Source organism: Coffea eugenioides, chromosome 8, assembly GCF_003713205.1.
Source record: "Coffea eugenioides isolate CCC68of chromosome 8, Ceug_1.0, whole genome shotgun sequence".
NCBI lineage: Eukaryota > Viridiplantae > Streptophyta > Magnoliopsida > Gentianales > Rubiaceae > Coffea > Coffea eugenioides.
This window is the reverse complement of record NC_040042.1, coordinates 46,493,450-46,517,023: the sequence shown is the minus strand read 5'-3', so window position 1 is coordinate 46,517,023 and position 23,574 is coordinate 46,493,450. Positions and strand designations below refer to the sequence as shown.

Genomic DNA, 23,574 nt, shown 5'->3' with positions numbered 1-23,574 from the left:
TTTTTCTTTTTTTTTTTTGTTTCCTTCCATTATTCCAGTAGAAAGGGAGACAAAAAAATAAATAAATAAATAAAAAATCAGCAACAATCATAAAAATATAAACTTGATGGTTTTCAAACTAGGATCATTTTTTGGTGTAAAGATAGATTTCCTTACAAAGAGTGGGCTAAATGCAGAAGCATACTTAAATCTCTCTATAAAAGCCTCTTCTTGCGTACATGCTTCACATATAAGCCGACTTGTGTCAAAGAATTTCTACACACTATTTAGTGTAGAAAAAATTAATCTATCAGACTAATTATAACTCTCCCAAACATTGACCAATTTCAGGTTTGAAGAATCTCAAACCATTTATATTCATCGAGCGGAGAGGCAAACTTGATCCACCATTTTCTTGACAAACGTAACGGCAAGCCAACATCAGGTGCGCTCAGCCATTGACCACCATCTTCATTAACAGATCGTTCCAAGTATCTATAGGGCCCGGCAAACACCAGTGTAGACAGTCTTTGATTATCTTTGCATTTTTGTCCTTGGCAAATGGTTGGAAGAATCTGTATGGACCTGGATGTCCATCAGGCCTCAACAAGGAGAGAGGATTTACGTCAAAAAGTTTGAGATTCACCCCTTTCTCAGAAGCTTTTGTGGATGCATTCCTGAATTCTTCTATTTCAATATCTCGAAGAATCCTGTTCAACTCATTTCTCAGAAACTCACCTTCCGTCACTGGTTCAGTTCTATTGCAGGTTCCACCGCTAAACCATTCACCGTTCTCAAAATGCTCCGGTGTGCTGGTCCTGAAAAAGATCATCCCCTTGTGATTTGACTCGGTTATGTAGTCAAAAAAGTTCCTGAGCACCTCGCGATAAGCAAAATCAAACCCACATTCCGTCAAGTTTCTCTTAGGACAGTAATGGCATCCCAATACTGTGTTGTTCTTGTAGTAGATTGCTGATTTGGCATACCATTCACCACTGGAAAACATGATGTAGTCCAAGCTCTTGAATTGTTCAGTCCATGTGCCATCTAGTTTGTCAAGATGCAGCTCAATCTCTGATGTAGAAACACCATTGTAGTCTTCGAAAATGGCAGCTTGTGCTAAGAAAGGAGACCATAAAACTGAAACGGTGAAATTGTAGGAGGGGAAGAGCCATCTTCTTGATTTGTAGTCCTCATCATGATAAACTTGGACGGCTTTTTCCGCCTAAAAGAATATAACTCGAAATACTTAGCTATGTATAACTGAAAAATCTTTCAAATCCTCCAAAAATAACTCTGACTCGAGATATATAGCCACCTTGACAGCTTACACATAGGAAATGAATAAACAGGATGAAAATAAACACCAACGTCCAAAATTTTCAATCAACGATTATAAAAATTGAAACGAAAGCAGTTAGAATCAGAATGAAGACAAAATCACCAAGTAGCTAGCCAAGTAACACTCAGCTGCTAATCAGATTCCAACAAATAAATGCCTAAAGCAGTGCAGTAAATCCCCATAAGGAAAAGGTTTCTCACCCCCATAGGGATGTAGTGAACCTCATTACTGACCTAATTTACTGCAGTTTTGCTGCTTTCTGTGTCCAAAAAAAATTACAGAGAAGTGTCTTAGCCAAATGTTTCCATTTTTGGTTCCAATTGATTTACGAAGAATAACATTTCCTTTTCTGTTTATAGTCACCTACAGAGTGGTCCAACAACTATGTATTTCTACCCAATTCTCATGGTGCAGGGGTCTAAGATATGTTGAAACTATGTCATCATTTTTCCAACAAAGAAAAGAAATTAAAGAAAATATATGTAAATATGCCACATAACTTGACCAAATAAAAGAAAGATTAACATCAAATCAGAAATATCCAAGCTGATGATGGTATCTAACCATCACACAGCAGCATCAATGAAGATATTCCTCTCACTCCAAACTCTGAAATTAATTAGTTGCGTAAAAATGGAAGAGTGCATTATCATACAACATGTGGATATACAGAAATGAATCATATACCTCACATTGTTTATGACTTGTGTTTTCCTGAATTTCCTATATTTACCTCATGATATCACAGTCCACTCTGCACTAGTATCACACCAATTACAATATAAGGAGCCCCGGTGGATCATGTAATGGATAATTTGGCAATTGAAAAATTACAGAGGGGATCCCAAAGCACAGAACAAATAAACATAACCAACAGTCGTTTTCAGTACCAATCCATAACAGCTAAAGATTTTACCTTTGAAAGAACACAGATCAATGACTGTATGTGGTTACGCGATATGGAATCACCAATCAATGCCAAAGCTTTATTTCTCATCGACTCAAGAAACCTATTAGGATTTAGTTGAGGTAACTCGCATTCTCGTGGACTCCACCTCCAGTAAAGATAACCTGTATCAGGTCGACCATTCTTCATACAGTTTTGATGGCCTTCAATCCAGTCACAGGTCTCATTAGTGTAAACAGGACCCCCAGGATGAGGAATCCAATCCCCAACGAACAGATCACATCTTCCCGCATCTTCTATGGAATAATAACCATGCAAGTTGCAGCACATCAAATTGAAACATCCTTTATATATTTTGTAGATATTCGCCTATTAATATGGCAGCAGAACAGGCCACGACAAGGCATACATTAATTTAAATCAAAAGAACCACCTTTTACCAAGAAAAGTAAAATTATACGATGTAATTCATTCAAAGCCAGCAAGAATAGTTTTGTACTCTAAATGAATAAGAGAAACAAACCTCCTTGTTATGGATCCTAAACCACCCTATACTCATCATACCCAATCTCTCCACTAAAACCAACTAACTGATTTGTTGATTGTTGAAATTCATATCACAAAAAATCAAATTAGAACATCACTATGGACATCACCTTTGACAACTCATTGATCGCATCCCATCTTTTCTCGAAAACCCAATAAAATTTCTTAAAGTGGTTCTGTTGCAAAATTCAATTGCTAAGAGAAAGAAAGATAAGATGCAACAGTCAAATGGAAGGAAAAGACTGACCATTTTCTTGACTTTCGTTGTCATCCTCGTTGAACCCACTTGAATCTGAACTCCTCTCTGAAGTTTCAGTCCCATTCGGAGAATGCTGATTAGAATTTAGAGGTGAACTGACAGAAACCAGAGGCGGTGGCGTACTTGAACTAACAGTTTGCTGAATAGGGATGTCTTGTACTTCAGACACACCACCGGATAGAGGGTATAAAAGCCTAAAAACAAGGCCAATTAGAAGAATTGAAACTCCCAACTTGAGAACCAAGTAATTCTGCTTGTGAAGAGACCACCACCATGATGTCCAGTTGAATGAAATTTTCTTCATCATTATTGTTTTCTATCAGATATTCCACAAGCTATCCGCTCACTCGTGTTAAAAAAAAAAAAACGATCTTTAAGCTCAAGACTGCAGCTTTTGAGCTAAAATTCAGAAGGGGCTTGAAAAAAACCCAGCTTTAAGTTCAAGATTGGAGGAATGGAGCGATGTGATTAACCGACAAAGATGCAGTCTTGGCAGCTTTATGAGCAGCTTGCAGCTTTGCACAAGCTTTGCTCAGATCCTCGGAGTAAGGATACAACGACCAAGTAGTTGTGCAGTATGCTAGAACAGTTTTAAGGATTTCATAGGGGAATACTAAGGTGGGATAGGGCCCTTTTTTTTTTAATTTTTCCCCCAAAACGTAACATGGATAGGGCCCTTTATGAATTTTGTTTGTTTTTTTTCTCTTTTTGGTTGGAGAATTTTTTTTTTTTTTAGCCAATAGCCTTAGACAGAGTTTTCAGCTACATCAAATCAAGTGCATGACGCTAATTCAATTTATATTAAACTTTGATATATAGACTACTATAAGAAATTATAAAAATGTACGTATAAAAATTTTTGCAAAAACGTATGCTTTTGGGGAAGCTTAGAAACGGTTAAGGTGGGGATAACAAAGATTTAGGTAGAGGTGGCAATTTGTCCCAAGTCCCAATGGGTTACCCATGCCCATGGGGACTTTGGGCGGGATGGGTATTGGATTTTGATATTGGTTTAAAATGGGACAAATCCCAATTGTACCCATTAATTGATGGGAATACTTGGGAAATACTTGGGTACCCATTGGGCTCAAATAACAAGGGCTCTGTTTGGTTTAACTATTTTTGGGGGGTATTTTTGAAATATTTTATTATAGCAGTATATATGAAAAATTTTTACTATAAAATTTTTTTGAAATATTTGATATACTAATATGGATGGGATGTTTTTTGAGTTATTGTATATTACTGTAACATTGTATTTGAAAAACTTATTTTTTGAAAAAATAGCCAATCCAAACGGAGTCTTAGATTCAAAAATTATCTTTAACAATTTTTATAGTCATACTAGAGAATATAATCTAGTAGTTTTCCTAGTCATTATCCACAAGAATTTTCAACATTTCAGTCAATTTAGACCTGTCATCTTTGGACAATGATGAGAATAAATATTCAATACCTTAAGTATCTTGGCCATCTTGATATATGTTGGAATATGACTGTATATCTATTTTTTCCTTTATTTGTTAATCCAATTTTTGATGGGAATCCTGAGTATAAAGCACTTGCATGTTTATTTAATAAAATTAAAAAAAATTTAATAAATCAAAAATATTAAAATTATATAAAAAATAAAAATGAATTAAAGGAAAAAAATATGTAGAAAATAGATTTGGGTATTGGGCGGGATCAATCTAAACCCATCCCAAAGTGATCCCGCCCAACTTAGTCCCAAAATACATATGGGTAAGATTGGGCCCAAACCCATATGACCCGATTCCATCACAAACCCAAGCAAATCCCGCCCATCCCGCCCATTTTGCCACCTCTAGATTTAGGTTAGAACTTAGAAGCCACTTTATTGTCACCTCAGCCAGTGCCATTTTGGTACAACTTCAGTTACACCAGAATTGGTTTCTGCAAATCAAGTTCTGTGCAATTACGAAATTGTCAAGAGTTTGTAAAGTCAATTAACCAACATTGCAATTACCAAGAAAAAAAAAGATAAAAAAATAGACTTCAATATACATAAAGAGTTTCAATAAACTTCAGTGGCTCATGACACAATTTAGTAAATTGGCGTAAAATTAATGCAGAAGTTGTTGCATCTGTTCCACTTCGGCATTGGCCAAGAAGCGGAGTGGATACACATTAATTAACTACTGATACAAGATGGAAAGTCAAATGGAATCTAATCTATCAACCAACCTAATAAATTAGCCTGTCCAATTGCTACAACAGATTTACAAGTAAAACAACTAATCAAAAACGATTTTTTTCATTAAATGAAAGAAGGTCTACTAAACTCGACCGACAAGACTGTTGCTCAACTCCTGTTCACCGCAAAGAGGAAACCCCCCATTGTAGCCCAGAAGTATTGTGCATGCTTACAAGTACAAAGTACAAACCACAGATGTTGCAAATACCAGCTCAGATGAACGTTGTTTCCATAGATTTTAATATACAGGAAGGTCTAAATCGGTCAAACGGCTCTCTGAGTTGGGTCTGCTTGAAAAGTATAAACAATTACATATCTAATTAAAGAATATATGGGTCACAGTGCAGAGACAATAATCAGTCGATTCAGGAATATTTTTGCATCACATATTCACATGCAATGGATTTCAGGACCATGGCAGCACAACAGACCGGAGCAGCAGCAGCCTCAATTAACTACTCCATTAACGTTGCTTTTGGAGAAGTGATTTTGGAATTCTCATACCAAATCCATGCTTTGCTCTCTGAACCCTGTTTCACATATATATTGAGAAACAGTCAGAAAGGGACCCATAGCATGATATAATTCCACCAGTCATGAATGAAGACAATAGCCGCAAAACAAGCTTTTCACTGGATATGAGAACTGATTCTCCCACCCCCGTTCCCCCTTCTTAAAGTTAAAGCAAAGCCATCCAAGCACAACAGGTTCATCACAGATACCATAGTCAGAATCTATGATAATCACAAAAATACTAATCCTCGGTTAATGAAATTCAGCCAGCAATAGGCAAATGATGGAGAACCACAGAAGATAGCACCAAACCAATGACTTGTACTTGGATAAATCTCAACAACTTCTTGAAATATCCAATTGTTTCCTATAAAATTTTGACTCTTTTCTCCTTCTGTTCCTCCAGGTCATGTGCATTGAGCTATATTTCTAGGCTATGAGGGGCACTAACAGTACTCCATCGACCAAAAAAACTTCCAATTTTAACAATTGATCAGTTGGGCATATAAATTTCTCTGACAAGGGCTAGAGTTCCAATGAATTGTCTGTCAAGGTCCTCAAGGCACTAAGAATCTATCATGTGGCAAAGCAATTGTAAGGTACAATCTGTATTTAATCTACAGACAAACCTTGAAAACCATCTTGAGAAAAGATATGCCGAAAATCCTCTAATACTGGCTAAAAAATAGAACTGATTTCTGCCCAAAACCATTTAATGTGAAGCTGATATTCACTTATAGGTGATTCACAGTCCCTTATATACTGAAGCTAGGCAGGGGCAACTATAAAAGTGATCATCTACCTGGACCTTCTAAAAAGTTAATTATGTTGCAACAGTTGTTTCATGATACATTGGTGAATAAGCACATAATAAGCAGCTATCCTCACTTATTTGTACTTGGAGGAAGTAAACCAGAAAGAATGAGTGTAATACATGAGGAAGCAAAACTTACGTTGGGGCAAGTTTGCCTAGTCCATCTAGTTCTTCACCTGTGTTCTCATCCACCACTCTGCCAGAAATATCAATGAGGTAAGACTTGTGCCTTGTGATTGGAAGGCCTCTGCTGGCAAGTAAATCTAGATCCTTCTGGTGAAGCTCCCTCCCATTCACAAAAACTTCAGTGTTTCCACCAGCACAATTTTCTAACATAGGATAATTGAATTCTTCTATGTTTGGCTGCAAAACAGGAGTGCACTCGATAATTTCTTTGTGTAAACAAAGATTTTTTCCCGTAATAAAATTATATTTGATATACAGCATGTGACAGAATTTTATAATCTCACCAGAATAATGCCCAGGCATGGATGTCCCATGACACCCCAAAATCCTGCTCGGATATCATACCTGGTATGGCAAAGAAATTAGCAGGAAATTTGGCATTGATACTCAGTGTACAAGGACATGAAGAGCATCTTTGTCAATAAGAATGTTGCCACATTAGCTACACATGAATCAAAAGAGGTCACGAGAGGGAAAAAGGGGACAGTTGCGGCTCAGGGCTGAACGAATTCATCCATACACAGTTTGTTTTCAGAGCTTAGCACCTATAGTTGCTAGAAAACAGAATGTGACTAGTTATGTTGAAAGTGTTACACTTTAAGAGTCAGAGAATGATGCATTCAAACTTTCAAATTTGCCCTTCTGAGTAAAGATATAAATAGAGAAAATGCATGTGTAGAATATCAAAATGACAAAATGAATGAGATGTCGAGTATGCACTCACCAGTACTCTCCTGGCTGAATAGTCCCAGACAACTTTTCTGCCTTCTTAACTACTCGGTCTGGTACAAAGTGCCCATTGATGGAAACATTTGATTTTCCACTTTCTGTACTCTTACTTGACCTCGAGAAGTCTCCAAAACTCCTCTTTATGAGACCAACGAAGAAAGACTCACCCCCTTTGTTGATTTTTGGTAGATATTCCTCTTTGCGTATCTCAGCAGAATCATGAGTTGAACCATCATTATAGGACACATCCATCTCAGTTGCCACCAGGGTGTCCTTTAGCGAGTTTTGCCTAGAGATTTTCCCGTCTGCAGTGTTCCTATCTTCCTCAATACGTTTGCTTTTGTTTCCCTGGCCATATTTGTGCATAAGATTATCAGGGGAATGACCTGGGTGTTTCTGGGAAGGTGAATCTGGAAGATGTAATAAGCCTTCATCTTTTTCAGCTATCACGCTATTTGGACTTTGCTCGCCCTCAGAAGAACTTGCAGTGAAAGAATTAGGATCCCTTCTCATCTCAGACTCACCAAAACTCAACTTGTATTCTCCTGAAGACGGAACAGGCTCAGCATCTGTCAACTGATAGCCATAATTGAAGTTCTCATAGCCATCGCAGTTGCCTACTGCATCAGCATCTGGGGGATCATGAGAACTTTCATACTTTTCATCTGAAATTTCACTGGAGGAAGAGTGAACCTTCTTAAAGACTCGCTCAGTTGTTGCAGATACTGATACAACAATTCCTTTGCCATCAAGTTCAAACAAAAGCACAGAAGAACAACCCCCACATTTTATTTCCCTTGGGTTTTTCTGAGTTAAAAAAAGTTTCCTTGGTAACTTCAACAACTCAAAGCAATTACAGCAGGTTACGAATGGAGCACCACCAGCAATTGGCTGAAAGAGTCGTCTGCCACCAGGGGCTGCCACTACCTTCTTTGGATGGCTTCGACCAAATCCAACTTTTTCTCTGCCCAAGTCACTAGAACTTCTTGTAAGGTGCTTTCTATCACGAGATTGTGGTGGAAGGAGATTGGAGGCTTCGGAAGTGTAAACCTGAGGATCATATGTAATAGGATTCACATTCTGATAGAAACTACGACTTGTGTGGGTGCTATGCATATTTTGGCTACATAGATTTGGGGGCTGAATTTTCGAAGAAACTTGCCAATTCTTGTTGACACATTGCAAGCAAGAGCAGGCAGGCTGGTGAAAAAAAGCTTCATGTGGGTGTGACATGAACAGATCTTGATTGAAGTCCACGTGACCTGGAAACTGCTCATAACATGATTCCTGGAAGTACCGACTAGGTGGCTGATGGGAAGGCCTCCTCAGCATCTGCGTCTGATAAGCATCAGTAATTCCACCATATTCATAAGAAAAATTCCGTCGAGGGTAAGATTCTTGAAAAGGTATGCCGTGTCTATCCGTGTAAGGGACATAGCCATGACTGTGAGGGACATATGGAGCTCTAGAAATGTGTTTGTCAGGAATCAGAGGTTGCTTATGAACAGTATAAGAGTTCCTCGTACCATCTTGCACAAAAGCATCATGTCTGTCATATGCATCTGGAAGAACTGGAGGTATCCAGCGGTCATGATGGATCCTTTCCTTTGATTTATCTGCTACATCACAAGATCTGGTGAGTTGATCAGCCAACTCATCAAGCTTCCTAAGGAGCTCCACTCGATCATTCTCCAAATTTTCAACTCTTGCAAGTCCATCTGATCTGTCACCATACCTTCTCTGCTCAGCATAATTGTAGTAAGAACCTCCAACATAATTTGAAGGCCCCACTTCAGGATGTTGAAAATTGACAAACCTCCCCTGCCCTGCAACACTGCTGGCATTAGCACGGGACGCTATCGAGCTATTTCTGTCCATACCATTCTGGTCTATAGCCGGCCTCGATCTCAATAACTTAATCAAACGCTTGATTTCTTCAAGCTCATCTTTATTCAATCTAGTATAATCAGGCCTACTAGAGCGGAAGTCACCAGTTCCATTATCACGAACATATTCATCATTCAGACCCTTCAAAGGATGTTTGTATTCATCTTCTGAGTATCTAATCTTTCTATCCTGATCAAAACCCAAATCCAACCTATCTCTTCCTGTTTTAGATCCATCACAATCATCCAAACCTCTACTATTATCGACTCCTGATGAAGAACTACCATTCAAGACATTTTCACAATTGTTTCTTTTAACAATCCCGTTACTCTCTATCTTTGCCCCAGCAACGCTACCTAAACCGACATTATCGACGTCCCCTTTCTCAGAAGCTCCTCTACTCCTTTCCTCATCAGATGTCCCTAATAAGCCATCGCCCAAAAGCTCTTTCTTTTTAGCTGTGACATAACTTAAAATAAAAAAACCACCGTTAACATCCCCTTACAACTCATTCAAACATAAAGATGAACACTTTAGGTGGGGAATAATTTAAAAAAAAAAAAAAACTTAAAAGCTAGCACAAGTTTGGCCTTTTATTTAAACTCAATTTGTATTTAACACAAAAATACAAGCGCATACCCACAGTAACACAGACAAATGTATAAATAGAGAAAAAGAAGTGGGGAAAGGAGGGGTGCATACCTCGGAGAACAGCTCCGCAACCACCACACTGGTAGACAGAGAAGCCAGGGGGCTCAGGCAGAAGATTTTCGCATTTGGGACAACGAACTAAACGAACTTTTGAAGCTTCCGCCATGAAAGCTTCTTCTTCCCACAACAAAAGAAAAAAGAAATCCCTTTTCCAACCCGAAGATGAAAGAAAAACTCAAACAGTCCAGAGAATAGAAAAAACTCAAATCTTGAGACCCAAAACCCAATAACTAACGAAAATGAACAAGAAAACACGGGCCAGATAAGAACAACCACAATAGTTGAGTTTAACTACTGCTGCTATCCAGCTCGACAATTCAACGAAGTGTTGATTAAGCTTTAAAGGATTGATTTTGATGGCAAAAACAAAGCAAACAAACTAGAATTAAAATAAAGAGAGGGAAATAAATGAACAACTGAGAAGACTTATAGGCGCAAGAGAAGGACGAGAAATCATTTGACTTGTGCAACAACTGTTAGCTAAACCCGAGTCTTCTACTAGTATATAACTCCCAAAAAAAAAAAAAAAGAAGGATTTTTATTTTTTTTTATTTCCTTTTTCCATATGGGATCGTTATACAGTGGTCGGTTGTCCATGACTCTATAGTAAGTACTACTCAATAGTGTACTTCTTTTGGCAGTCTAGTCTTAAAAGTAAAGAAAAGGCTGAAAAAACGTGGGATTCCCAATAAAAGGGAAAGGGGAGGTTTGGATTCGGAGGGAACGGAAGGGAATATGGCAAATAGCTTACGGGATTCCCGACAAAGTTTCGGCAGAAATAAAATAGAAGAAGACATGAAGTCGGAGGAGTCCGAGGAATTGTATGACAAAAACGACGTTGTTTGGTCACAAAAATGACAAGTGCGATGTCGTTTCTTTTGTCTTTTGTAGTCCACCGGAAAAAAATAATATTAGAATTTTAAAAAAGCAGCAGCTTTGACAAAGCAAAAGAGGCAAGTGCTGAGCTGTGACTTTCACAAAAGCAGTAATGGGATGGGAAAGAGTCAGCAGACGGTTCACTCGGTCATGAGTCATGACTCATCAGTGGGGATGAGATTGCCGTTAAGCACCTGGACTGACCCGACCCTCATTCACTTTTCTCTCTCTCTTCCAAAAGTATTTCATGGATTATATGTACTGTCCCAGGCTAGAAGTTCTTTTTCATACTTTATGTAGTACTAGTATGCAGTTTTTATTCAAAAATTCATAATCATATTATTACTTTTTAGGTCTTATTTGGATTACGAGTTTTGATTAAAAAAAAAACTTCTCTCAATATATTTTTTTTACCTCACGTACATCATATTGTTACAGATATTTTTCTACGAAAACTGTGAAAACTTGCAATCTAAAAGGGACTTTAATTTCATAAATCGAGTTTTGTACTAATCCATCTTACAATGGAAAAGTGAATGTATACTGTAGTGCTAACAAAAATTATACGTGTACTGTGAAGTAACTGTAATTAGTGAGTACTTATGAGTTGTAATAATTAGTTTATAACTAAGTTGTTTTTAGGGGTAAATCATAAATACTAACATCAAAATGACGAGAGGAGTTAATACTATATGCCTTCTAGTATGCATGTAGTATAATGAAAATGCATATACACTTGATATTAAAGTTTTAAAATCATTAATTTAATAGCTAAAGTTTGAACTCTAAAATTTAAAAATTTTAGATTTAAATCCCCCTTCTTTTTTTTTATTTCTTAAATCTCACACATCCGCAGTTAGGGAAAAAATATTTTCAAAACTAATCCCATCCCCTACGCTCCTCCCCCACACACCACTCAAAAAAAAAAAAAAGAGAACAAAGGAATGATTGCTTCTATGGTACTTTTGTACTGGTATTTTGCATCCTTTTCAATCATGAAAGTACAGTACAGTGTTATTTGTTGAGGGAAACATGCGTTGTTTTTAGATTTATATCACAATTCTGAAATAGTGAAATACACACAGCGTTCTCCTCCGTTAACATGTACAAGTCATGTTAATGGCCTCCTCATTCCAGATATCCACTGACCTTAATTTTAAAGGACAATTTGTACGATCCGGTCCACGACACCAGTTGACCACTTCCGTATTCAGGCCGGGCAACAACCAACAAATGGATGAGCTTTTGCTATTCGGTGGAACCTATGTGAAACTCTCATCATAAATGTCATGAAAATAATAAGACACACGCCGGAAAAAAGAAATTTATATCTATTTGACTTTTGGCACCCAAGTATACCCAGACGCATTTATTTAGGAAAATGGTGGTGAATAATAATAATAATACTGTTGACTGAATATCTGACAGTAAAGGACGTGGTCAAGTTTTGATGAATTCTCCTCCGAGTTCGATTAACATCTGTCGGTTGTGGTGGTGGAGCTCCGACTCTCCATCATCTTGCATTTGGATTTGTTCGGTTGCTGCCTCTCTCTTTTTTTTTCTTTTTTTTTTTTCTGACGGAGTGGGTGTCCGGGTCAATTCTCACGGGACCGACTAATCCCACTTCGATCCGAGAGGAGAGACCCCATCCCCTCGAACACAATAACCACGGAACTCGAACTCTTGCGGGCACTGGACACCAACTGCTAAGCAGGCTTGTTGAGACCAACCGAGCTGCCCATGAGGGGCAGTTGTTGCCTCTCACAATTGCACCATCATTGACTAATGTGAGGGAATTTATTTTGCCAGCTTGTTATAGGATATTCCTGTCATCTTAGAGACCTTCAATATGGAAAATTTCGGGATAAGGATAAAGCAAGGAAGAAAAAAATATATGAAAAAGTATATATATTTTTTTAATATAACTTTAAAGATTAGGAATTAAGTATTAAGTTGTATGTCATTTAAAATCATCACAAATCCGTTAATTAGTACAGTGCATTGCTCAACAATAATCCCATGTGTTACGTGTTGTGAATTTTATTTTTTCCCAAATATTATTATTGAGAGGTTGGTTTAAAGCTTCAAGTAGTAGTAGAGTGTCTTCTAGTGCTGGCACTGAGAGATTGGCTATGTGATAAGATTTTGAAAAAGTAGTTGCAAGACGATGTGAACTGATCTGACGTACACGTAGGTTACATTTGACTGTAACTAGCAGTTAATTAGTCATGCGCCTCGCTTGCTTTGAATCCTCATTCAAATTAAAATGATTACAAGCGAAAAACAAAAAAAAAAAAAAAAAAGGTTGAGAATAGCCAAACTACGCAAGCCATAATAGTAGTAATACTTAGAAGATGCCTTTTTTTTTTTTTGTTCTCTTGGATGCTTCTATTCTATTGTTGAGAAGGGCATGGTCCTTTTCTTCATTCGATCCTGTCAAAGTTCGATTTAGATGTTGTAATTTTTATAATTATTCGCTAAAATTCGTACAATTTTAATACAATCATGAATTAATTATATGAATTGGCAAAATTTATATTTATAATAATTTTGCACCAAATGTTATATGAATTATATAATCAAATAGAATTGGACAAAAATTTAACTTGAGAGACTCCCGTCTAGTTGAGAATGAATGCACTGCAAGTTTTTTCTGCGAAAGTTACATTATTTTACGATTAATCAAACATCAACATCTTACTTTTCTTCTAATTTTCTTCAAAACAAATTCAAATTCATCTTATCGACGCCCTACTTGGATCAAATTCTTCTTCATCTAATCTAATCCTCCTTGTTTGAGTCTTCCTCTGATTTCGACCCATTAATTATCACATGATGGAATAGCCATATCACGCGCTAAAGCAACCAGTTCGTATGAGCTAGTCGTACAACGGACCCCCACAATCCCATGAGATGATAAAAATTGGACAGAGAGTATTTGGTTTGCAAAATTTATTCTCACAAATCCCAATCACCTTTTTATCTTCCCAATCACCTTTTTATCTCACATACATCACATCATAAAAAGTGCTACAGTAACTGGATCAAATAAATCATCCAAATAAATTCTTATCCAAACAAATATATACCTTAACAGTTAGCAATAGCATTTGGCCAGCCCCCTGTTTTATTTTTTTCTCCATTTAGTCCTAATGCGTGTTGGGTCAATGCCATAAAAATTTTTAGAATACCTTTATGCTGCTGCAGAATGAATCATAGCAGTAACTCAACACGAGACTCTGTGAAGAATTACAAACCCAATTTAGAATTCCTTTTTTTTTTTGGAACAAGATCCATTTATTCACGTTTTGATGTGTGCCTTGTTATCAGCCTTAGCTATAGGCCCTTTTGGCAAGTGAGTTTTTTGAGTGTTTGTTTAAAACTTTATTGTAGTTTACTGTAGAAGTTTTTTTAAAATTTTTTGAAGTGTGTAAATTTTTGAATATTTTGAAATATATAGTTTAAAAACTTTAATAAGTTTTTTGAGATTACTGTGGATAAAGTTTTTAAAAAACTTGTAGCAGATAAATTTGACAAAAAACTCAAGTGCTAAACAGGGCCATAGTGAAGCTTCAAGTTGATTATTTATTTAAAAAAAAAATCAAAAACTACGTAAGCCTCGTGTGATCCATTTTCCAACGTGATCAGAGTTGAGTTGAGCTAAATTTTATCCTACAAAAGAAGGAAAAAAACCTTAACATAAAAGTTATAGATGCAACTAACTTGCAATATTTCAAACCTCGTATTGACTAGCCATTCCATGGTTTCTTTTCCATTTTTCTTTCGGGTGATGAAAAGAGGATCAATGGCTATGCAAACAACCGTGTAATTTTGTCATTTCCCACTTCCTGCAAATTTTATCTGAATCCTCTGATTTTCCACACAAATTGAAGAGGTTGCAATCATCACCCCCATGCTGAAGGAAATAATCATGATAGCTTAGCCGGAGGCCAAGAGAAAACCATGGGAGGGGCCGAGCTTGATTCGTGCAACCATCTTTTAATGGATCTCAAGGCAGGCCAACTGACTAACTTGTTTAGGCGTTAATGGGCCAGATGTTGTTTCTTTCACAGCCAGCGGTCGCCGACAACAACCCATACGTGTGCAATTCGCGCAAAAGATACTTTCTAAATTGTCTTAAGTGGCACGATTAGTAGCCAGCGGCATCACGAGCAGCATCTGATTCATTTGCAAGCTCCCATTTGTGAGGATAGTGGATGGATACTTTTAACAGTAAATATTCTGCTAAGGCAAAATGCGCATCTGTTTTTTTATCTATAAATTGCGAATATGCACATAATATAACAGGCTGGTCATTCTCGTTTCTGGTATTTCATGCTAGCATGGCATGTAATAACTTATTATCAATTTTTTTTGATGTGATGTACGTGAAATAAAAATAATTTACTGTCGAAAAAGTCCAATTTGGATAAAAATTATCTATAGTTATGTGATTGGTTGGCTAAAGAACAGATCACAAATGAATCCAACTAATTAGATCAACTCAAACATCGAATTTTGGTAACTGCATTCACATTCCCCTCAATTGGGTCTAAATCTAGACAATAGTCATGCTTCAGACCAAAAAAAAAATTCCAGACATGGATCATTTTTCCGGTCCTGGTGGAGTACTACACAATAACATAAAATAGTCAAAAATTAGTTCATATACTTCTTGCTACGATTACTCAATTCATGAGCTCGCTTATGTTGAAATTAAAAAGAAAAAAACACATGTCAAATCATGTGCTAATACTTATGATAATTGACTAACACCTTTTTCTTTATTAGGTTGCCCAACTCCAAATTGTGTGGCCAAAAAATATATATATATATATATTTATATGATTCAGATTACTTCTTGTACAATATTTTTCACATCATACGTGAGATTAACAAATTTTGTTCTATAATTACACATTATTAAAAGTAAATTAAGTCATGTGCATACAAAATTACATATCGTGCATTTTGTACAAAATCAGTCCGAATGATTTTTTAACAAATCGTTCCGGCCCCTTGTGCCTACATCCTATGAGTTTGGTACGGTTGACATCATCAATATATATATATATACATACAGAGAGAGAGAGAGAGAGAATATTTACCCTTTGAAATTTGTCACAGGGAAAATGTATTACTGCCACATATTACCAAGCCATGTCACTGATTGTGGTGGGGAAAAATCAAAATGAAACTATATAACACGCAAATAAATAAATAGATACGAGAAAATTGGTGGACAAGTATTGTATTGAAGCTACCTTGCTTTTATCCTCAAAGAAAGCTACCTTTCCTTTCATGGACCATTAGCCATTAGGCAAGATGGATGCAGTTGGTGAGTTGGTGGTGGCATTATGGTGGGGTTTCTAGCTAAAGCCAGAATTTGACAATTAGCCAGAAAGGAAAATTATTCTGGACCCAGAACCATTTATCCACGCCACTTATTCTATGCTGTGGGATCTTTGCTTGCAGTCGGACAATGATGTGTTGAAGATATAGTCATCACTCATCGTATACTACTGTATTACGTTATTTGATGATAATCACTGGGAAACAAAAGAAGGAAAAGAGTTGTTGATCAAAATAATCTAATCATGCACTTAAGTGATGATCAAAACTTGTAATATAACCCGTATGACGTGCATCAAGTGTATTTATTATTTCTTTGGATTTAATAATCAAGGTAAATTGTAGAATTAATTGTACTCTTAAAACCCATTTTTATAGACAATTAATGTGCTTAAACAGCTTCTTATTTGCAAAAAATAAAATAAAATTATTTGATTGTATTATAAATACAATTTTCAATCATCATTTTATATTGCATATATCATATCACAAAAAAAAAAAGTGGTACAATAATTTTTTTTTTTGTAAAAAAAATTCTAAATAATTTATCCTATCCAAACAAATTGGTGTTAACAAATGCATTTTGTTATCTATAATGCTGGCTGTATCTTCCTAAAAAGAGAAAACAATTGCTTACCATGATTGCAATTGATTGCGCGCAGGTTTGTTTGGATTGTGTTTTATTTGAAATATTTTTACTGTAGCACTTTTTGTGATGTGATGTGTGTGAGATAAAAAGGTAATTGAAAAGATAAAAAGGTGTATTGGAAATTGTAATGATGATGTAAGTAGATAAAATTGGGGAAATAAAACACAATCCAAACAAACCAACAGTGTGGAAGCTTATTAGTGACTTGGTAATCAAGTTCCAGCCCTCCATAATTTGTACCCCTACGTCTAAATTGCCACATCAGTGACACTCAACAACAATTGCCCAAACATTAATGATAGATTATACCACTAATTTTAGTTAATCACAAGTAAATTAACAGCCGAAACTTGACCATCAATCATCAATCTCTACCCATTTCCGCTCCCTGTCAAGAAACCAACAAAATCTTTAAACACCACCAACCGACCTGCAATATACTCTACAATTTTCTTTCCATTTAATTTGTGTCTCGAATTATCCAACTAATCCATCTTTTGGCCTCAACTTTTCTAAAATCACTTACCAAAGAAAAAAAAAATTACTCAAATGAAATCTATATACACAAACCCTACGAAATACTCTATAATTTATTTTTTATTTAAAGAAAATGTCATTTGAACTCTATTTTTTATTATTTGCATTCACATCATCTGTATTATCATATAATCTAATAAATAAAAATTATATAATTAAAATAATAAACAAAGTGTGTCTCGAATTACCCAACTAATCCATTTTTTCGGCTCAACTTTGCTGAAACCACCGGCCCAAAAAAAAAAAAAAAACTTTGCTCAAATGAAATAATGGAAAAGATAAAAGCAATAAGAAGAGGGAACAAATTAAAAGATAATAAAAAGATTTTTTTTTTTTTTTTGTTTTTGTTTTCCCAGGGGATTGATGCACTGAAGCTATTGCTCATTTTTTTTCCCCAAGAAAAGGACCAAAACCATTAAAAGCTCTTTCTTTCTCACGCCTCTCACCGTTTATTCTCTTCTCTGTCGATCGCCGGAAGGCCTAACAACGGAGATTAGGGTTCCGGTGGGAATAGGTTTTAAATTAAGTTTTTTTTAATGGCGTCAGAGGATGTAGTAGGGAAGAGAAGCGAGAGTGCGGTGACGACAATTGTGAATTTGGCGGAGGAAGCTAAAATTGCCAGAGAAGGAGTTAAAGCTCCTAGTCGGCATGCTCTTCTTAGCATTTGCAAGTCTCTCGCTGCCGGTGGCATCGCCGGTGGAGTGTCAGTCTCAGACTCTCTCTCTCGCTCTCCCTCTCCATATGCATAGATAGATAAATGTCTAAATATCTCCATGCATATATTCTTTACTTTGCGTTTCCGCGCCATAGTTTCACAAATCGAATGCATGCATAAGATTTTTTTTTTCTAGTATGATATTTTATGGAATATATTGTATGGTCTATCTGATCAGGATTGTATATTATGTAGCTAATTTTTCAGTCATTTAAATAATAAATAAAATTCTTGTTAGATTTTTAGGTGAACATTTGCTCATCAGATGAAATATTACCTAATTAAGTGTTCGTATGCCTGCTAACTCAAGAAGTATCTTTTAACAGCTGGAAAATTTTGAAAGATTCTTTCTTCTCAAACTCATAATAATGTCTTTTGATTGGATTTGAACGCCGTACCTTTAATTTAAGTGTATTTGCCGTTCAGCATCATGAGCGAAATGAACATTGTTGAATTAAATGGTCTTTGGTTATTAAAAGATACGATTTTTAGTGTGCTATTTTCATGCATCTCGAACAAACTGGTTTAGTGTTATGTTATTAACTTCTTAATATTTATCCTTACCTTATCCTCACCTTCTGGAGAATGAAATCTGTTAAGAGCTTAAAGTTTACCACATTCAAAATTACTTTTCTAGTGATGTTATTTGAAAGAGATCATAATTTTGTACATGTATTCTCATCATTGTATCACTTTTCATTCTTCAAATGTTCAATTAGTTAGTAGCATGCCTCATACGCTTTGTGACATTCAACATTTAGCTTTTATATGCTAACATGGTCAATGTAGTGTCAGGTTTGGCGGTTGAATGAAAGTCAATTGGCAGTTTAGTATCATGAAATAAATAGAGCATTTTTTAGTTCCTATGGTTTTTCGGTGAAAACATGTGATTGTCATCTGCTAATTTCACGTGTCCTGAATTTTTTTGGTACCGTATGAGTTGCACTTGATAAAATATTGTTACTTCTTTGCATTTGTGGTTTTATTTATCTATTCTTTCATTGTGCTGCAACAAGCAAGATAAGGAACCTAAAGTTTACCGAAAAACTACTTCTTAAGTTATTTTATTAGGTCTTACCTGTTTAACTTCTCAAGTTTTGTTCATTTTTCAATGATTATATGGTCGACATGCTATTAGCTTGTATGTGACTCGTATTGCTAATTTAACTTTTAGCTTTTGTGTCAATTTGGTCAATAAATGTCAAGTTGGGAACTTGAAAGAAATTGTCAGTCTTGAAAAGTGTCTGACATGGCCATGTCATCATTTTGCGAACTTCATTCCTTTCAAGCTGATCAACGCCAGGAAAAATTCAAGTGTAATGGCTGGTTCTCTTTGTTCCTTAATATAATCAATACAGTCTGCTTCACTCAAAGAGACAACGTTCAAAACAGGAATGATTGGAAGAATAAGAAGTACTAACAATTTGAGTGTCTCTGAATAAATAACTTCAATGGCTCACAAAAAATTGGAATATCTATCAAAATGAGATTTGTGATTCTCTTATTCACTTCAATCACTTTTGAGAGACTAGTTATTCTTCTTTCTTTCCCCCCATTTTTGTTCTGCATAGACTAAATCTGTATCATGTACTTGTGTTTCAGGTCACGTACTGCAGTTGCTCCTTTAGAACGGTTGAAAATTTTGCTCCAGGTTATGCTCACTCTGATTTTCATGTAAAAATAGGTGTCCTGTGTCATTAGCTAGGGATATTACTTGCACTGCATCTTGAAATAGATCTTTATTCTTTAAGAGGAATCTTGTGGATGATTTATCTTTTTATTGTCTTCTACCTTCTTGTGGAACTTACCTCTAAAAAATAAAGTTAATTCACTTGTCCCCATCGCCATGTGGCCTCACAAAAATTGGCTTTTTGCTTATTTGCCATAGATTCGTTTGTTGGCATGTTTAGGTGTAGGTTATTCGGAATAAATTGTTGGAAGCTATCTGATTTATAAAGGAAAAAGGATAGAGAAGCTTTTTTTCATGAAGGATGTCAAGAACATTTCTCTTTGTTGTCAGGATATTTTCTCTACAAGATAGTTGCATTACATATCTGGTGGATGGTGCAGGTTCATGGTCTTTTTTCTTTGCCAATTCCTTAGGTTCTTTCTTGCATTTTGCCTGATAGTTTGAATGTATTACATGGTTAAATTCTTATCCAATTTCCAAGCCAAAGGCAGGTGGGGAAGTTATTCTTCCTAATGTTGGCTATTAGCTTTTATTTTACTTCATTTTATCATTTAAGGCTTGCCAAATTAGCTCATGGATTTTCTTTTTGATTTTGTGTACTGTAGGTTCAAAATCCTCATAGCATCAAATACAATGGAACTGTTCAAGGGTTGAAATATATATGGAGAACTGAGGGTTTCACGGGATTGTTTAAAGGAAATGGCAGTAATTGTGCTCGCATTGTCCCAAACTCTGCTGTCAAGTTCTTTAGTTATGAGCAGGCATCGAGGTGGGCTTTCACATTTCTCTGTATTCATCTGCTTATTGCATTTTTACTTCATTTCTCAATTTTCATGTTCTTTTAACAATTATAATCTTACAGACAAATCTTATGGTTCTACCAGAAGCAAACTGGGAGAGGTGTGACAACTTCTGCCCTTCCACTACATTTTCATGAATTTAGTTTTTACATTTCTTTCTTTATCCAATGTTTCATTCACTTGCATTTTTCATTCAGTCTATTTAATATCATATTTTTCCCATCTACTGCCTATGTACCTTCTTGGTGTTTTCCCATGACAATGGCAAAAGTAGTTGCTTGTTGCTTGATTTTCAGCCTTCCTGCCTTCCCCCCTTCTCTCTCTCTATCTCTGTATCTCTCTGTGTTTGATGTATCTCGTTGCAAGCTATGTTTGCTATCTTGTTCAGTATGCTGTAGTACATCGATTGCTCCTATATACTTTTCTGAACAATATTTATTAAAAAAGCATTCACTTTGGTACTTGAGGAGTGCAACGTCATTCTTGCTGTTTATATTCCCTTAAAAAGTGTTCTGATAAATTCTGCACAGTGCAGTGAAAACTTTTTCCCTGACATAAAAGTTGTTAGATAATATTCACAAGATGACCACGTTTGTATGTATAGAATATTGTCCATGATCTAGTCAGTACAAATGAGTTTTTGTACCAAAGAAAATTTATTACTATTTGATTTTTTACTTTTGAACTGACAAGTCAGATGTGCTGGTTCCTGGATTCCAGATGATTTCATAGCGACCGTGAGGTAATTTAGTTTTCTTTTCTTTGACTTTTTACAGGGGATGCTGAACTCACCCCAGTTTTACGCCTTGGAGCTGGAGCATGTGCTGGAATAATAGCCATGTCTGCAACATACCCAATGGATATGGTACGAGGTCGGCTTACTGTCCAGGTATTGCTTAAGAGGTTTTCATGACATATATAGATCTGAAGGTGATCTATTAGAAGGATTCTACTGAACTGGAAAGAAACAGAACACAAAAAGTATACCATCGAGGTTGCTGGCTGCATATGATATCTTAATGTTTTAACCTATGCTCTTCTTTGCAGACAGAGAAGTCGCCTACCCAATACAGAGGTATTTTCCATGCTCTAAGAACAGTATTCATGGAAGAAGGGCCTCGTGCATTGTATAAAGGGTGGCTTCCTTCTGTCATAGGAGTTGTAAGTATCAGAAATTACTTTTTTCCTTCGGTTCTGCACTCACTTTAGTCAATTTCTGATTCAATGCTGTTGATGTTTTTAATGCTATAAGCTTGACTGTTACTTATAAATTGCAAATGAGCTTCTAGTTGATGATTGGATTGCTCAGAGATGATATAGTTATTGATTTATGAAACATGTTCTACACTTTGATACTTGGTGGGCTTTGTGGTAAAGATATGGTTGGTAGTCATGTATGCCTGTATGGAAATTTACGGAGACATATACAGTTAAACATATACCTGCTTTACTTATTTGGGTGCAGTCTGCAGGTGTGTCATATGCATGTCCCCACTTTTAATAGTGTCATTAGCACTCCACTTAAAGCTTTCTAACTTGAAATGTCCTGTGGCATCTTTGTATTGTGCTGCTGATTACTTTTGCATGATGCGCCTCTTTGGATGCACAAAGGGTGGGCAATTTATGATGAACTTGTCAATAGGCTGAACAATAACTGGCATAGTTATAGTAATTCAGGAAAAGAAGAAGAATTGACTATTGTGCAACAAGACAGGATATAAGGATTGGTCAGTAGTAATGGTGCTGTTTTTGGTATTCAACCATTGTTTTTTTTCTTGAAGAGTGATTTTTAACCATATAAGAGTGATTTTTTTTCTTAAATTTTCTGTTTGACGAGCCCTCACGTATAGCAAATGCGAAATGCAGATACCTTATGTGGGTCTGAATTTTGCTGTATATGAATCTCTGAAGGATTGGTTGGTTAAAAGTAGACCACTTGGACTGATTCAAGAGTCTGAGTTGAGTGTAACAACAAAACTTGCATGTGGTGCTGTTGCTGGAACCGTTGGCCAAACAGTGGCTTACCCACTTGATGTCATCCGCCGGCGAATGCAGATGGTAGGTTGGAAAGATGCTGCTTCAGTAGTTACTGGTGACGGGAAGAGAAGGGTACCTCTGGAATATTCTGGTATGGTAGATGCATTCAGAAAAACAGTTCGCCATGAGGGATTTGGGGCTTTGTACAAGGGTTTGGTCCCTAATTCAGTGAAGGTAACTTCGTATTTTGAATTTGTGAACCAAGATTGTTGGCTGCTAAACATATTATTTTCTTGTGACTATTTTTATCCACTTTCTTTTGTGGAATTTTTTTTTTTTATATCATGGTGTGTTATTCCATGTAGGTGGTTCCATCAATAGCAATTGCATTTGTGACATATGAAGTTGCAAAAGATATTCTTCGAGTTGAGATGAAGATATCAGATTGAAACAAATGGAGGAAGTTCAGAATATGCTTTGCAGCATCATACTAATTTTGCAAGTTGGAGCAGTGGAAAGGGTATTGAGCAGGGATGGTGGCCTTTTTCTTTTATACCCTGCTTAGAGTCTATTTCCCTCATTGTTTCACATGGTGCCCCTGATAGGATTGTTATGCACCTTCTTCTAGCATGTGTTCACATAGCTCATCCTATACACCTATATTTTTGTTTCTCCTTTGTAGCTTTCTTATGCGCTCCAAACTTGGCCAATAAATGTGTAGAAATGATTATGTAGATGTACGTATTAGGAATTTAGCTTGCTATGCGCTGTTATCTTTGTGTAATTGATTATTTAGAGATGAGTTTGGGTTTACATTGTTGACTATTTTTACTCTTTAATTTCCCCACCGACCCACACCACCACCACCACCTCGCTTCTTAAATGAGCCT

At 36.2% G+C, this 23,574-nt stretch overlaps 3 protein-coding genes across 4 annotated transcripts; 1 reads left to right on the top strand and 2 right to left on the bottom strand.

The window, feature by feature from the left end:
* Positions 1-90: 90 nt before the first annotated feature.
* LOC113779025 (protein trichome birefringence-like 23) lies at positions 91-3,594 on the bottom strand. Of its 2 annotated transcripts, none has more exons than XM_027324432.1 (3): positions 3,022-3,594; positions 2,238-2,524; positions 91-1,204 (listed from the first exon to the last, which is right to left on the bottom strand). In XM_027324432.1, the coding sequence occupies exons 1-3, from the start codon at positions 3,338-3,340 to the stop codon at positions 431-433; spliced, it is 1,380 nt and encodes a 459-aa protein (XP_027180233.1). In that variant the 5' UTR covers positions 3,341-3,594; the 3' UTR covers positions 91-430. The 2 variants fall into 2 exon arrangements, with proteins under 2 accessions (XP_027180233.1, XP_027180234.1); XM_027324433.1 differs by having other exon boundaries at positions 2,238-2,521.
* A 1,850-nt stretch (positions 3,595-5,444) lies between these two features.
* Positions 5,445-10,520, bottom strand: LOC113779068 (protein ENHANCED DISEASE RESISTANCE 4-like). Its single transcript, XM_027324492.1, has 5 exons — positions 10,080-10,520; positions 7,486-9,835; positions 7,046-7,106; positions 6,715-6,938; positions 5,445-5,778 (listed from the first exon to the last, which is right to left on the bottom strand). Exons 1-5 carry the CDS (start codon positions 10,192-10,194, stop codon positions 5,712-5,714), a joined length of 2,817 nt encoding a protein of 938 aa, XP_027180293.1. The 5' UTR covers positions 10,195-10,520; the 3' UTR covers positions 5,445-5,711.
* A 7,362-nt stretch (positions 10,521-17,882) lies between these two features.
* Positions 17,883-23,509, top strand: LOC113779534 (mitochondrial adenine nucleotide transporter ADNT1-like). Its single transcript, XM_027325127.1, has 8 exons — positions 17,883-18,205; positions 19,820-19,868; positions 20,513-20,676; positions 20,770-20,807; positions 21,484-21,596; positions 21,755-21,868; positions 22,574-22,918; positions 23,050-23,509. Exons 1-8 carry the CDS (start codon positions 18,039-18,041, stop codon positions 23,131-23,133), a joined length of 1,074 nt encoding a protein of 357 aa, XP_027180928.1. The 5' UTR covers positions 17,883-18,038; the 3' UTR covers positions 23,134-23,509.
* The last annotated feature ends 65 nt before the right edge of the window (positions 23,510-23,574 follow it).